Source organism: Ammospiza nelsoni, chromosome 3 (assembly GCF_027579445.1).
Source record: "Ammospiza nelsoni isolate bAmmNel1 chromosome 3, bAmmNel1.pri, whole genome shotgun sequence".
NCBI classification, from domain to species: domain Eukaryota; kingdom Metazoa; phylum Chordata; class Aves; order Passeriformes; family Passerellidae; genus Ammospiza; species Ammospiza nelsoni.
This window is the reverse complement of record NC_080635.1, coordinates 74,731,630-74,748,602: the sequence shown is the minus strand read 5'-3', so window position 1 is coordinate 74,748,602 and position 16,973 is coordinate 74,731,630. Positions and strand designations below refer to the sequence as shown.

At 43.4% G+C, this 16,973-nt stretch overlaps 1 protein-coding gene across 1 annotated transcript in view; it reads right to left on the bottom strand.

Moving 5' to 3' along the window:
* Positions 1-631: 631 nt before the first annotated feature.
* The window catches only part of LOC132070692 (protein LYRIC-like), a 30,812-nt gene continuing 14,470 nt past the window's right edge, over positions 632-16,973 (bottom strand). Inside the window, exons 4-11 of the mRNA XM_059467677.1 lie at positions 16,573-16,641; positions 14,499-14,714; positions 13,530-13,604; positions 11,867-11,965; positions 5,279-5,382; positions 4,461-4,580; positions 3,048-3,177; positions 632-2,659 (exon numbers count right to left, since the gene is read on the bottom strand). Of these exons, the coding sequence (XP_059323660.1) occupies positions 2,475-2,659; positions 3,048-3,177; positions 4,461-4,580; positions 5,279-5,382; positions 11,867-11,965; positions 13,530-13,604; positions 14,499-14,714; positions 16,573-16,641 (998 nt within the window). The 3' untranslated portion in view covers positions 632-2,474. The remainder of the gene's footprint in view (positions 2,660-3,047; positions 3,178-4,460; positions 4,581-5,278; positions 5,383-11,866; positions 11,966-13,529; positions 13,605-14,498; positions 14,715-16,572; positions 16,642-16,973) is intronic.

Genomic DNA, 16,973 nt, shown 5'->3' with positions numbered 1-16,973 from the left:
ATCTCTGTATTAATGTGATGAATTCCCAGGGGTGAAACAGTGAAGCCAGAAGGAAAATGCAACCCTCAGACACCACTGAAGTCAGGAAGAGGGGTACTGAAGAATTTGACACAAAAACAGTAATATCATTTGTGCTGCTTGTCATCAGCACCTCATTCAGCTTGTCAGCGTTATAAGTCTGGATTGTTATTTCATCCCAACAACAAAAGAATGTCACTCGGATTTCCTAAACATTGAAGAGTTCAGATGAAGGGAATCTCTTAAAAAAATTACAGTACCTCAAAAAAGCTTGAAAATTGAATGGTTCTAGCAAAAAACACGTGCTCTTACTCAAACACATACAAATTAAATAAAATACCTCATGAGTGTTGGGCTCTGGACAAAAGTTTTAATGTTTTATTATAAAAACAGTGGCATTTGAAATACTGAAAAATGTTGAAATAAAGCATAATTACAAAGACATCAAAACGTTTACAAGCAGATATAGAGAAAAAAAAAAGCAGAAGAAATCTGTAGTCCATCAAGAGCTTCTCTTTATCTCTTTTTTTTCTTTCTTTCTTTTTTAGATGACAGTGCTTCAATGCTAAGCAAAGGCCATGGGCAACATCCTGGCCCCAATGAGGTCAATGAATGTTTTCCATTGGCTTCAGAGATAGCAGAACTTTGTTCATTACCCACATACTCATTACCACATCTTCTAAATCCTTGAACTTGCTGTACCTGTTCCTCCAGCAAGGCCATGTATTTTCTTGTTATGCATCCATTCCAAACCAGTTACTTTCCCCATAAAAGGTCTTTGGTCTGTTCAGTCCATTCATGAACTGCCAATATTTCACCTACACTGAGACACAAACACCAAGATGTGCAGATCCTAGACAGTGGGCTGTTAACTGGCATAAGTTAAGATTACCCCTCCCTTGCCTTCTGAAACAACCCTACTGTGCTAAATTTCAGGGCACACAGTACAGCTAACTACCCCAAAAATCATAGCACAAGAGTGATTCAACATATAGTAGCTTCAACATATAGTAGCTAAACTCTAAACACAAATACATTACTGCAGTTAATTGCTTCTCTGAAGGGTACAGCCAATCTGACAGCTATGCAACAGATGAAGGCCATCAGGGAAAAGTGTTGAGCTGCAAGTAAAGCTTAGACAAGCTGGGACTGGGGATCAGGGATGCAATGGCAGAAGCACAGAGCTCTCCTCTGGCTCCATGATGCAAACAGGAGTGCAGCTGTGGCACTGTAAAGCCACTGACATCCCTGGTTATTCACTGTCCTAGTGAAGAGTTTCACAGCATCAGCCCAAAGTCTACAAATGTGCACACATTTAACATGCATTAGTAACTGTCCCCCACCATCTCCAAAGGCACAGAGTCAAATGCAGATGGAGATTTGAGAAAAACGCTCTCATCCTGTGAGGCAGCACTTCTGGGATGGGTCAGGCACAGTCTCAGGACTGTCTACCAGCTACAGAAGACCCCCCAGCTACCAACAAAGCTGCAGCTCCTCTGGGGATAAAGGGCTTCTGCTTTTAATGGTGTCAGTTCAGCATTGCTTATAAACCACAGTATTCTATTGTAACACATTCTCCTCCATACTATGAGCCCTCTGACAAGGAGAAATACACACCCTTCAATAAATACTAAACTGACTTAAAAACTTCATTCACAAATTTAGTTTATATTAGAATATTCAAGTGACAAAATGATAAAATCTTCCAAACATCAGATTAAGAAAAATAATTTTTAAAAGTTACCTCAGCCTACTATAAGTACAAATGCAACATGCTTTGGACATACAGACTTTAAACTTTAGCCCACCATGAAATCCAGGGGAAAAAATGGGTTTAGACCATCTTTCCAAACAAGTTAAAAACCTCCTTTAGAAATGTTCTGTGAGGAGCAAACTAGTCTGATGTGGGGTAAAAAGTATAAATATGGCAAGGTAAGAGGCAAAAGTCTGACAAATAGCAGCCACCAAGGATTTAAAAGAGTTAGGAAGTTGGAGAATGATCCATGTTATTCTCCCTTTGTTTCTGAACAGTGCTTCCTTCTGTACATTACCAGCCTGTCGATGAGCACCTCTGCAGAAATGCCAGGGGAGACCAGACTAGCTGGGGGATCCTCCATGGGACCAAAGTACAATCACAGTCAGGTACAGCCCCACTATTTCTACAATGGCATAGAACACTACAAGTTGACAAACAACGTGACAGCAAAAAACTGAAAGGACTTAATGCAACCAGTCAAACCCCATTCAACAGCTTTTGATCAAGGGCAGCAGCTTGCAATGAACAGCCACTCTGTTTCAAAACCACCTCCTGTGCACAGCCTGCTCCCTCTCTCCTCTCTCACACACTCACGCTCTCTGGCTCACTGCTCCTCTTCTCTTCCTCTCGCTGGGAGGTCTCCCAGAGCCTCTCTTTGCCTGGGGCTCAGTGGCATCGCAGAAAGCAGAATCCTTGCAGCTCATTGGCATGTCTGCCCCATCAGGTTGGCACTCTGGCAGCTACACAGCTCCCTCAAGTCTCTTTCTTCATTTTCTTCCTCTTCCTCCTCTCCTTTTTTCCAGGTACACCTGCCATACAAACAACAGGGACGATGCTTCCACCTTCCACATGCAATTGCATCTCTGAGAACTGTTGGCTTTTTGCCTGATGAAGAGGATTTAAAGGTTTTTAGGTGTGTTTTACAAGGGCCACCTACTTTCTAGGGAAATTCAAAATCATGGGGAGGACTCAGTGTTTTTAAGTGGGCTCTGACTCATTCATATTTGCTTCTGTTTCATGTTGAAAAGAGCTGTGCAAAAATTACAGTCACTAAATGCAATTGTAGCTTTTTTTTTTGCTCAGGAACTCTGAGAGGAACAGCAACAAGTATTTGTCAGAATAGCCTCTGAGTAATACAGAGCCTCTCAAAGAATTAAAATATGCAGCTAAAGGAGAAACATTTCACATATTCACTTAAAAATACATTTGTGAATACTTCTTAGATTACACATTATTCTGAAAATTCATCAGATGTGCAAAAACAATCACTTACCATTATTGGGTGAATTATTAACAATGTCCAAGGATTTTTCGAAGGAAGCACTGACCGCATCACTGCTATCTCTTGTAGATATCAAGTCCCTGGGGCCTTCTTCCATTCTTGTTTGCAAACCTTGCTGGGGCTTAATTGAAACAATATGCTTCACTAAGCATATGAGTTAAACGAAGCATATGCAAGTACAAAATATGAGAGAAAATGTCATTATTGTGGGGCATTTAAAGAAACTGCAGGACAAATTAGTTTTTATATTATTAGAATAGTTTGCCATGTTATCTACCTACCTCTTATTTATTTGTTTTAGAGGGGATTAAAGTGTTGAAATTGTCCTTCAGTGTTATTTTTCCCCTTGCTTCTCCCAGTGAACAGAAGAGCAAAGAAATACTGAGATGAAAGTACTGTCATTGTGTAGTGACACTGAAGAGTAATGTGTCCAGTAACTGCTAAGTGACTAGAGTCCACAGAAACACTGCAGGCAGCACAAGGAGTGGGATGAGCAATTTTGTGGATCTGGCTTCATAAGTAATTTCATTTTTTATGTCCAAAAATGATTTTAAAAGGTATGGCAGCACTCTGGGAACTCTGGGATATCCTGATGATTATGTGGACTGTGGTCAGTCAGGCAGTTAAAACCTTTCCCTTAAAATGGGAGCATCAGGAGATCTGGGAGCAAAATCATCTCAACGATCATGAGACCACAGTGGGTGTGAGGGAAAGACAAATGATTTAAAAAAAAAAAAAAGCAGCTGTACACGTCCAAAACACATTCTGTGACAAGTGAATGAAATACAATTTGGACATTTCGGGCATTTCCCCCACAATTTCTCATTTCACTGAACACCAGTCACAGGCAAGCACTGGACCAAAAGCCAGTCAACACTCTGTTCCTGGCACTTCCCATCCCAAATGAACTGACATTCTCCACAGCCTTTCTTTGTTACACTCTGAGACATTTTTCTCTAAATAAGCTTTTTAGTGGTATAACAATGGCCTTGTTTTATCTTCACTGACTTTGGGAACCACCTTTTCATTACTGTTGATATCTCTTATCTCTGGGTGACCCTCAGCTACAGATGAAACACAGGCCAATTGTACACTAAATTTGGAGTGCATCTGGTTTTAATCATGAATGAAAAAATGTTTAGGCAGATGCATTCCAAGTTTAGTGCACAACATTCTGTACTGCAAATTCAAAGTGTTTTGAAAATATGTTAGGGAATACCATGTTGCAAAACTCCACTGTTCCCCGTGCTCATAACTGCTTTTTATGGGAAGACAGGGAGAAAAGAGAAGAGAAAGCCAGAAGACAGAGAGGAAGAAAAGTCTCCCTTAGGTCATCCTAACAGAGAAGAATCCCCCTCTGCTAATGGAAAACCAAACACTACTCTTGGAATACAAAATACTCACATGCCTCAGTCCAGCTCCACCCTTTGTTTCCTTCACTTCCATCTTCTTCTTCTTCCGTTGTGTTTTGCTTTCAGGTCCAGAAAGACAGAAACGAATGCCTACTTTGCCTTTTGGCAAATCCTGCAATCATCAGAGATTTTGTAAGAGGAGTCATGGGACAGCTAATTTTGTTTTTTTTCAGGAAAACTGATTACCTCCAGGAGTATGTGTTGACAGTGTACAAAGGGCTGTCTCTCTGGATAGGGTGCACACCTCAGCTTAACAGGTATCTTTGCAAAAAGCTCAGCCTGCTCTTCCCATGCTGGCCGAAGGGAACATTTCTCTGGGCTTCTAGAAAGCATTTAAACAGCAAGACGTCTGCTTCTATATCTCCACCCAAGATACCACTGTATCACTGTCACCAAACCCTCTTATCAGCAAACTTAAATAAATATGTCCTGGCTGCCTGAGATGCTGTGAAGGTTGTGTCAGCTCTGGGCTCCATACCTCTTTTAAGGCCTGGGTATTTGAGAAGGTCAGCAGCAGTAGGGTGCAAACACCCAAGGTTTGGTGCTTAGGGCAGTCACCACAGGGGGATGATGAATTCCCAGAACCAATCAGCTCCCCCCAGCCCATCTCATGCCTCCTGCAAGTGTGTTCCCCAGCTCCAGCTATCACAGACAAGTGAGGCAGGGATCATGCCAAGCATTTCCTCCCAGCATGAGAAAGCCCCCACAACCAAATGAGCCTGGCTCCAGGGCTGGACTGGAGACCCCAGTGTGGATGAGACTGACCCCATTGGACCAGGTCTCCCTTGGCCATCCAGAGCACTGCCTCACCTTCTTCTCATCCCTCGTCTGATGCTCCTCATCTCCAGTCCAGTTTCCCCACTCCTCCGTGGGAGCCTTCCAGTCTGAGTCCAGGTCAATCATGGAAGGGTCACCTATTAGGGCAAGCATATGAATGAATTATGTTCAAATCCATACTACTTCCCAGCCTCACATGAGCAGCACAAATGCTGCAAAAAATACCTTCTTGCTTGCTCAAGTGATATTTGGATGTGCATGTATTCATGTCTTAAATGTGTTAAAACATTTACAAATTTATTTTTAAAATTAATTAAGACATATACACTGACTGCCAATTCACAATAAGTGACAGCACTCTGCAGGACAGGAGAAAAATTAAAGAAAGGCAGAAAAGCACATAGAAAACCAAAAGCCCTTCTAGTTCTGTAAAGCTTGTTTTTCAAGAAAACAAGCTTTACAAAACTAATAGAGTGGCTTGTCAAATATTTCCTTTTAATTTTATGAAGAAGGATTGAGGCATATCCAGAAACACTGGCAGACACAGCAGGCTCTTCCATTCACTGCAACACACCATCCTCTGGGCAATTATTCATATGGAAGAGTAACATTAACAAAGGATTTGTGCGTTCATTATTGCTCTCTTTGTTGTTTTCTTTCTTACAAAAAATAGAACCAACTACATTCTCAACTTCATCTTCCTTTTCTATTTTCTTTTCTTGAATGTAAGCCAGAAAAGCACCATTCCAGCACTGATTTCCAAACCTCCTTAATATACAACTCTAAACAGGCATGAAATAGAGAACACCTCCCCTGCGTCAATTCTGATAATTTCATGGGAACCGGGCAAAAAACTTTTCAAAATAGTTTAGGTTTCTCTATCTTTCAGCATCTGGTACCTTTGAAGATCTGGCTGCAAGCCCTCAGCTGCCTCTCCACAAAGCACTGGCAAACTATCCTCAGTCAAGAAGGCAAAACAGACCAGTTTAATTCCTTCACTCAAACTGAATGAGGTGCAAAAAAGCAGATAAATCAGCATAAGATGTTGAAAGGACTACTTGATTATTTTTTAACAATTTGAATGTAACAATCTTAAGTCTTATCCTAACAGGAAGAATGACTTTAAAAACACAATATAAGTTTGAAAACATATAATAATAACTCTTAGCTGATTACTTCTCTTAAAAAAAAATTCCCAAGCGGGATGGAAAGACTTCTACTTGAAGCAGGGCCAAAACCAAAAGCATGCTGGGAATGATAAAAGAAAACTGTTTCCAAAAAGTTGCTCTAACCAGTTTGCTGCCAAATGTTATAAACATGATTATAAACATTATTCAAGCTTCTCAGTTTAAAATCCATGGCATCTATATAGACAATATCTCTTTCCTTCTTCAAAGGGGAAAGGAACAACTAATTTTCAATGCATTCCCTCATCAAATTCCAGTCCAAAACAGAATTCAGCCCTCCTGAGCTGCAAGACAGCAGCTCTGCTCATGGATGTTCTTGTGGGTGTGCAAGCAAAACAGACCATAACTTAACACATGGAAAGCCACAACTGTTGTTTTCACCTTTTTAACTTCTGATATCTCAAAAAGTGCATTTATGTATATGCTTCTAAACATGAAAATAGTTTTGATGGCAAATTGCCTGCAATGGGCTTACATTAATGCTTCACCCTTGTCACATGTGGGCATGAAACTTTGCCAGACAGCAGTGACTGCCTCATCTCAGAATTACTTGTCCCAAAGTACTGTGTCCCAGGGGTGTTTAAAATCAACTCAGACTAAAATTAAGGGCAATATAAGATTCTCTGCAATTTGCTGGATTTGATGGGGAAATCGGATTAAATGTACTTATCCCAAAGCTCTGATTAAATGTACTTATCCCAAAGCTCTGACTTAAAATCTCTTCTGTTGTGTAGCATATTTCCCTTCAGTGACATCTCCCACAGTGTCCTTAAACTTTGAATACTCTCTAGTATTTTTAAATCTGATTCTCCTTGGGTCATCAATTCTCCAACAGGCTAAAACTGATCATTAATGCCTGTGAGCATAAACACTAAAAGAAATGTGCCCTGCATGTCCTCCTGCTCCCCATGTGGGTTTAGCCCTGACAGAGGTGATATCTCTCTCAGCACCAACACAGGCCAACGTCTTGGCAATTCCTGCTGTTCATTTTTACAAAAGCAATGATGTTAAATGTCATTTTCCATTTCAGTTCTTGCTTGCAACCCACCCTAGTCCTCCAGCAAACTCCACCCAGACAAAGCTGTACTTTTCTGTTGGCAGCAAATTTGCAGAGTGCATTTCAAGGCCAAGGTGGTTTCCACGCACCCCATGCAATGAAAACACATTTAGATCCTGAAAGACACAACACTGAAGGCGTCTTCAGAAACCAGGGAGGCTGCCAGCACCTCTGCAGGCAGAAAGTCCATTCCAGCACCAACTGCCTGAATGCCCTTGGTCTCCAGTCTCTCCCCTGTGTAACAAGGAGAGGACAGGGAGCGGATGGCTGCGCTCTGGGGGGTGTTGGGGAGCAGGAAAACAGGGCCCCAAGCAGCAGGATCTGCTCAAAGGGGACAGTCAGCAACTTCTCTGTGCCTGCTGATAGACAGGGTGGAGTGCAGTACTGTACAGGCTGAACCTAATTATCTGGCCTGGAAAATGAAACTGGAAAGTACTGCAGCAAAACAGTCTGTGTCACCAAGACGGGGATTCAAAATTTTCTAATCTGGAGTTGTACATTCGGATTCTAATCTACCAGCACCTCTCTTGCACGCTGTCACAAAATATGGGCAGCAGAAACTTAAGGGAGGCTCATCTGGCAGGGCAAACCCCTCAGTAGGCTGCATATTGTCCATGGCACTGAGCTTTTCTGTGGCTGCTGTAAAAAACCCATCCCTTTGCAAAGGGCAGTTTACTGTGTTAGGAACACAGTCCTAACCCAAATCCTTGCCAAGACATCACTTGTAGACTAAGTGTAATACATTCAGTTAAAATGGGTAGATAATTTCCAGTCTAAAGCTTGAATTTCTGTGTTACAGGTCAATAGCTGGGTGGAAGAATCCCTTATTTGGCGCCTTCCTTCAGCATAATTCAGTAGAGGCAAAATATCAAATAAACCCCAGACTGAAGACTTCTTTTAGTGGAAAAAAGCTACTGATTCCCATAAAACAATTGATTGTAACAATTAGTTACAATTGATTGTAACTCTGGAACAGAAGGAAGGTTGGGACTCAGGAGACATAGGATCAGGAGACATCGAACTTTTCTTAAGGTTATGGGGAAAATTTGCTTTGGCAATCAAGAGATTCATTGGGAGGATGCCAAGACACAGATAAAAAGTGACTCTCGTGGTCATGAGCTGTTGTATTTGCAAAGCAGAATGTGGATTTTCTGAGATTGCACTGCGCTGTTGCCAAAGCACAGGTCTGCTGCACTTGGAAGCAGATGCGTGGGATAAAATTAGTATTCCCTTGCCTTGGAACCAGACACAAGTGCTCTAAAACAGCCCAGCTGGCCACACTGTGTGGGTTACATGTTTTATAACAGCAGAACCAGCCACAGCTTGCAATGCATTCTGTGGGACAGCAAGGCTCAAGCACATAAATGTCACCACAGGGGCAGTGGCAGATGTGTGCCATAGGTACACAAAGGGAGTATTAGGAAGCACATGCAAGTAAAGCTTCCCAGGCAGAGAACAACTCTGCAGAACAGGAACAAGAAAGGCACCTGGTGAAAGCAGAGCACTTCCTGGGCTCAAAAATGAAGTGAATTATGTCAGGACCAGAAGAGGTTCAGCCCCCTTTCTTTCTCTTTGTGACAGGAATGAAAAGTATGCAAACACTAATGATGAGTAGGGGGAAAAGATGACAAGCAAAGCTTTCCACTTTGGGGCTCTCATGGCAGAGTCCTGGCCACCTCACCCTGCTGGTGGGACTGGTGGGACAGCAGCCATCAGTGCTGACCATGTGGCTTCAACTCCAAGACACTGAATGCCCCCAGCTAACAAAGACTTAGATTGCTAAGGACTAATTGTTTGAATATGCAGAGACAATGACTGATGACAGAATGAGAATTTCAGAATCAATGAGGTCGGAAGTGGCCTCTGGAAATTGTCTAGTCCCACCTCATGTCTCTCAGAGGGCTCAACTACAGCAGGTTTCTCAGGAATGCAGCAAAGTTTTGAATAGTTTGAAAGGTGGAAAGTCTGCAACCTCTCTGGGCAAACTATTCTGTTGCCTGACCACTTTCCCCATAAAAAAAAGTTTTCACTTATGGATAAGTGGAAATTCACCTGTTACCCATTTGCCTGTTCCCCACTCTCCAGGCCATGACCCCATGAGGTGCTCATACACAGGCATGGCTGGACCTTCTCCAGCATATCCCTGTCTTGTACTGGGGAGCCCAGAAATGGACACAGGACTCCAGATATGACAATAATTGAGAATTAACCACCAGCAAGCATGTATCATTAATGAATGTCAACACAGGAGTGTGTTGTTTGGAAATCAGCCTGATTGAGAGTCTTTTAAATATTCCAAAAGTGACTGCCTAGCTCCCTTTACCACTAACTCCCTCTCTCCCTCTGTGTATATATGCTTTCAGTTGTGCCAACACTTAAATCTCAAGCCTTTTGTAAGTGAGGGTGTTATTATTGCTGGTACTTCACAAAAAGATAACCTGATGTAGAGCAGGGAGCAGGCCAAGGCAGCTCCACCAGCCAGGCTAGAGGCAGGAGTCCAGCATGCATCTCCTTTGGCTGTACCAGCCCAGCACAGAACAAAGAGACTCATTACATGTACTGCCCTGGATTTGATGAAATGACCCCAGGTCATATTTAGGCTATGAATGGCTTTTTTTTTTTTTTAGTTCCCAAGCCTGCAAGAGCCAACAGGCCGTGTTTAACTGTCTAAGAGCTCATTTTGCTTGCAGCGCCAACCTTCATGCCAACCATTACCTCATCTAAATTCAGGGAATACATGTTTCTGACGCACCCCTCCCCTGCATCGAGAGCAAGGCTGATGAGTCAAAGGAAAAAAAATACCAGAACAGAAAAGCAAGCTGTAAGACAGACTGAATCCTCTAAACACTTCTGCTCTGATGTTTGCAGAAGCAAGCTCCTGAATTTGCTCCTGTCATTCTACTCTCAACAGATATGGAACTCCAAAAGCAGAGCTCTGCTTGGCTGTGCAAGTGCAGATCAAGCCCAGAGTGTGTAGCCTGACATGTAGCACGAGAACACTGCTGAAGAGCTGCCCACACTGCCTCCCTCCATCCCGCGTGGGCGCGACGGGGCTCCGAAGTTGGAAAGGGCCAGGCACCCTTTGCAGCAACGCAGGGGTGAAGAAACACAGCACCAAGGGAAGGGAAGGCTCAGGGCTGGGGGTTTTGTTTTTATTCTTTTTAAAGCAAACTGTGTTATTTATAAAATCACGGCCAAAATGGTGCATCTGCTGCAGAGCTTCAGTTACCGCTGGGCAGAGAAGGAAGACAACCACAATCTTTTCTCCTTAATGCATTCCACCCCTCTGGGTTCTCCTGCAGTTAAGCAATCAGAGCAGCTAGAGCACAAAGAGGTTTGCTCAGCTCATCAGCCATCATTCCTGCAAGAGCAGGGAAAGGCTTCCCAACAACAGGGGTATATATATATGTATAAATACTTCACTCGATCCTGACCAAAAGGTCAAGTGAAAAGGTCATCTAATACCCACACTGTTCATGCCAAATTATTCCAGCCACTCAGGACCCATGCTTGTCTTTCTTTTAAAACTAAAAAAACCCATTACCAGTCATAAAAAGACTGAAATCCTGACTACCACAATGCACTGGAGTTGTATTCTGCATCTGGGTTCAGGGCATTTCCAAGGAAATTTAAGGTTTTGGCAAAGGTACATGGAGCTTGAAAAGCACCCTGTCCTCCCATGGCTCTCCCCCAGCCACCCCACTGAGCCCAGGCTGCAGCTGCCTGGAAAAGGCCACTCAGCTCCACCTTCCCACACAACCATAGGAGGGAGGGAGGGAAATACAATGCTTCAGTTATGAAACCCAAACACAGCTTTGAACTCGTTTCACAAATTCAGTAATCCGAGTTGACTGCTAACACATGGGGCTTTTTGAAACACAGAGCCCATCCTGCTGCCTCTGGCTCAGGAAGTCCCTGACCCACCCTCTGCAGGGTGTGGGGAGGGATCACCCTGTGCTTGCCCTGCTCCTGTGCTTATCTGCCCACAGCTGATAGCAGGGCACTGCTGCAGAGCCTGCAGACAGCCCCCTACAGCTGCTGCTGCTGCTGCCCAGCAGCTCTAGTTACACTTTGCACCAGTATGTACATACCAAAACACACACTACCTACCACATTATTTGTTTTTCTTCAGAGGGAAAACATAAATGAAATGCACTTTCTTGCCTTAAAGGTTCCACCTGGACAACCGCTGCCCTGACTGACTCACAGCAGCTCTGGGCACCTGCTCAAAACCAACCCACATGGGATTTCTCCCTGAGCAGCAAATGAGCCACGTGGGAAGTGGACCCTGATGTCTGAGGCTTAGGGAATGGACTGAAGAGAGTTCCTGCATTGGTGCACTTGTCTGTCTACAGAAGAAGGGCAAAAAAGACGTACCCTGCCCCTGCCAAGCATCATCTGCTGGGAGGAAAGTCGAGCTGCCATGCCAACAGCATCTGGAAGGACTGTCCTCAGATGATTTACTCTTCACGTTATCTGCACACAGGAAAGCATCTTCATTAAAAAATTAAACCAAAAAAAGCCCAAATCCCAAACCTAAAAGATAATCACATAGGTATATTCACATTATTAAAACCAATTAATCATATCTCTGTCTGCTCACTATGTCACGATGCCTGGATGTTATGTAATTTAAGCCACACATTAATCTCATCACTGTGGATTTATTAACAAAGGCTGGACGAGGACACTACATGTATAAGTTACTAAAAGCAACTCACTCAGGAGTGGCTACGCTAACAGCATTCAGAAAAGTAAACTTCTGGCACATCTCTGTTGGGGACCTAAGGAGGGAGCTGTAGTTCCTGCAGAACAAAAGCTGCATCCAGAGTATCCAGCTCCAACTCCCACCACCTTCAGTGAGAAGGCTTCTGCTCAAGCTAACAGAAATCCATAATTACCAAATTAATTGCTCCATGAAAGAGCACAGGTGAGAGAGCTGCTGGAGGAAAAAGTTGCTTTGATGATTACTTTCAGTAACTAAAGCAACCAGTAAGATTCACATGCCTCCCTGAATGACTCCCCTTAGCCCTTTCTAAGGCCTGTACATAATAGACCAGGGTATTCTTCACATCTTTCATAAATTGGGTTTTTTTTTCCTTTCTTCCTTTCACTTAATAAACTCTGAGGTTTATGCAGTTGTGTATCAGTTTGTTTTTTTGGTGCATAAATGCAGATGTTAAAAAATATTTCTCCTTGTTGAGTACTTATACATTAGGAACTGCTAGAATCCACTGACAAAGTATTGGAAAACAGATGGTTAAATATGGCATATGTTATATTAATTGCCTTATCTGGCTTTAGAAGCTGATATCATCATTCTGGCTAACATCACACACACTGTTTTGTGCACAGATATCTATATATATCTGTGCTTGTCTTTAGCATCTCTAATAGATTCAGGACCAGACTTTGCATTCATCATCCAGCTAAACTTTCAATCAAAGTGAGTTTCTGCTAGGCAGGGAATGTATGAATCAGGGGTGTGTGCAGTCAATCAGTGAAGACTGACAGGTGCAGAGATGCAAAGTGAAAGCCAAAAATGAGGCTTAACTCAATGCAAAATGAGGAGATGCTCCATCCTTCTCAAGGCCATGCATGGAGAGGGTCAGGCAAGAAACCCCTCACTGTGCTGGATGAGAAGCTGCTGGCTAGGCAGCCTCTAACACAGCCTTTCCAAGTGCACATTCACTCCCTCCCTCGCTCTGGAATTCTCTGAATTTGTTGGTTATCAGAGCACAACAGAAACCTTCTGTGTGAGTCAACCTAACAGAAAGAATCTGCAGGGGAGGCAGTATTTTTTAAAATTTGTACCAAGATGAGTACATGAGTTTGGAAAGCACTCAGTAAAGGTTCTAATGTTGCTCCCTAAAACACTGGTGTGCTGGATTGCAGATGCAAGAAGCTATGCAAGGGAGAGTGACTAATGAGACGTGGCTCCAGGGGAGACGACCCATGTATGATCAATGAGAGCTCTTTTCAGCCAAGCAGCTAAGAAAGTGATATAGGAATTCAGACAGAAGTACAAGAGGCCACTCACCTAAATCCCTGGAGAGATCTGACAATGTCCCAAAGGTCACAGGGCAGGATTTTACATCTGCAATATCCCATGTTCCTGAATTTAAAATGAAAACAAAATCTCATGTCATGTTCATAGTTCCTACCTTATGCTCCCAAGCTCATTACAGCCCTTCCATGTTCTCTTCATTCCAAGCCTACACCCACTGCTGTTGCTGGACAAGCCTCCAGCAAGAAGAAATCACCTTTATGGACAGGGAGAGTCCAGCCCCATCACCACATTCACCTTCTCAGACTTTCAACATGCATGTCACACCAGCATGGCACTTCTCTGGACTAAAATTCCTCACTCATCTGAACTGCTGCCCCCTTTCTGCACTGCTGGCAAAGTTCTCATCATGTATTGGAATTTGGCCTTTTGAAAGCATTAGAGTAAAAATGGTGCTAATGTCCTCCCCCACCAACCCTGTACTTGGCAAGAAAAGGACTCTAGCAGAGAAGGCAACTCACATGAGGGCAACCTAAGAGCATTTTCTGACTCATCAGAGTACTGGATTACTGCTGCTGAAGGTGAGTCATCATGTGGCCTTATATACCATTCAGTTCAACCACCATGCTCAATAATCACTGAGAATGTAGTCAAAATCAAATGCTTTCAGTTTAGGAATATCCTGCCTTTTCCTTTTTTGAAATACATGGATATACCCTGCAGCCTAACTCTGACCATGTGTGAGCATCCTCAGAAGGCAAGGCTTTGGTTGTAAAAGACACAAATAGTACCTGTGGGTAGAAAACAACTTGCACCCAGCAGGTAGTCTGCAACACAAGGGATTCCTGCCATAAGGACCCCTCTTTTCACATTGCTGGGAAATAAAGGGTCCTAGGAGGGTGGACAACACTGTGTGTGCAGGATGAATGTCAGTGGGGCTGCAGCAAGGACACAGCAATTTGCGAAGCTTCACCTCAGCAATACTGGAATGTCAACACTCACCTACATTGGAGAAAACATCATCTTCTAATCTGGAGGTTGCCAATTCTTCCCGTAGAGCTCCTGAGCCCTTCAGCACAGTCCCACACTCTGCCTTGGCAAAGAAAGCACCTTTTCCACCACCACCAGTGTCCTCTGTGAGCGGCCACACTGCTCTCTTCTCATCCCAGTCAAAGGCTGGCTCAGCCACTGAGCTACCCAGAGATGCTCTGCTGGGGTCTTCTCGGGAACAAACATTACCACAGATCATTGTTATTCTTAGTTACAAGGAAGAGTTTGTTCAAGAGAGAAAACAGAACAAAGCCTGATCTAAACCCATCAGACTCTCTCCAACTGAAATTATTTACAGACATGGTGGCAGTGAAACACAGCTCCTGGGACGGGACACTGAAGTGGAGAAAAGGAAGGCCAATGTGAGAAGGACAGCACCACAGTGGCCTTGGGCATCCCTCCCTGGAGGGGAGGCTCAAAGCCTCCAGAGTCCTGCTGGGGGCCCAGAGCAGTGAAGGGACAAAAAGAGAACAGCTGGACCTCCAAGAAAAAAGAAAGGAAACTTCTTGGATGTTGGTCATTCAAGGCTGCTACAGAAATCAGTGCAGGCATATGAATATTTTAAAAAATGACAGTTATCTCCAACATTTTTGTTCCAAAGGACTCCTCAAGAGTTTCATGACTCCAGCCTTCAGAATAGCTCCATTTTCTGGAGCTCTGGTGAGGAGGAGACCACCAACTGCTGACACCAACTCCACCTTCACATCCCTTAATGGTGATGCTGCTGTTTCTCCCCTGCCAGGGAACAGCAGCCAGCACTCGGCAGGGTTAGCGCTTCTTCCTGGATCAGATCTCACTACCCTGGAAATGCCCATGCCAGCATGATCAGGGGGTCAGCATACTGCACAGCCCAGGCTGCAGGACTGCACCAAAGACTTCTGGTGCTTCAAATGAGACTTGGTGAACTGAGCTCCCTTTCCTGGGTCAGCAAAGCCCTTAACACCTGAACGACCTTAGGGTTAATCCCTATGGGGTTCTGCAGATGGAGCTGGCACCATTGATGTCAAGAGGTCAACTTACATGAAGAAAGAAATGTGGACCCACTCACTTTGCTGGAGAAAAAGTGGAGACCTCAGCACCTCCAGCCTCCAAAGACCCTTGATAAACCCAGAGTTAAAAATCTAAACTCTTGATATTTAACTGTATATAACCCAAATGATTGATAAAGTGGTCCCAAGGTGTCTGCATATTTTTCTATTGAAATTTCCTGTTCCCTTACCCTTCAATTTTAATAGAGCACCTGAGAGCACTTTAAGAGCCTTACTGCAAACAGTGCACTCTCAGACATATATCCAGCTACTTCTCCTAATCCACTTACGTCCCTCCAATATCCAAACTCCTATCTTAGCTTCTAAATTACTCTAATATTATAAACCTAAAGTTATTTTGATCATTTTATCACAGATAATGAAAATACTTCCAAATGTCTTAATTCCATGATCTGCTTTCATATAGTGGTTATTACATATAACATGATTAGCAGACGTGTATAGGCATAAGTGCACAGCAGACACCCTGAAATCCCCAGAAAAAAAAGGTGGAGTGAGCACCAAGTGTTGTGTCATTTTATCTCATTAGGATAAGAGTATATTCTTTTTACAGTTCTTTAGTCTGGGCAATCCTGGACTAAAGAACCTGTTTGGAACTGAGAAAATTATTTGTGTTTTTAAACATCCAATATCCGAATTCCATCCAATTTTCCATATCAGAAAACTTCTGTCAAGCCATGCAAAAACAACAAGCCCACATGACACCAAGCCTTCAGCAGATCTACCATCTAAGCGACATCTGCTTTCCAAGTCCTGTGGGTAATGCTGTGTGCTCTGCTGTGTGTTTTAATGAGAGCATGGAGTAAAAGGCAAGCTCCAAGTAAAAGCTCCCAAAGCTGTTTTTTCTTAAGTAAATAGCCTCAGTAAGTGCCTGGATTTTGCTGCCAAGTGATGAAGAGAGCAAACAGACACTGGGCTGTGGGGAGGGGTAAGCAGCCCAGCCAGATCAGGTGCGTAAATTGAGCCTGTACATTTACCTTTTTGTTTCAGCCTTTCCTTCCTTAAGTGTCTCTTTTCACGGCTGCTGATCTTGGTCTGCCAAACTCCTGCAACAGAGAGCAAAGTTCATTTTTAAGCTATCAAACAACTTTCTTCATTGCCTTTACTGCTCAGCACCAAGGTAAATAGCCATCTGAAAGTTTCTGATGCTGGCTGTAAAAGAGGCATCAGATCTTGTGCAGCATGTCTCCTGTGTGCAGCCTTTGCTCCCTCTGCAGAGATGTGTTACATAAGAAATCCCCATCACAGACCTGTCTGTTGTGTCCTGACCCATGTAACTGCACATATTCTTCTGTCCCGTGTGTCAGCCTGATGTGACACCCATTCCCTTGGGGGAGGTGTCACAGCAGAGCATGTGACACCTTATATGTCTCACAGT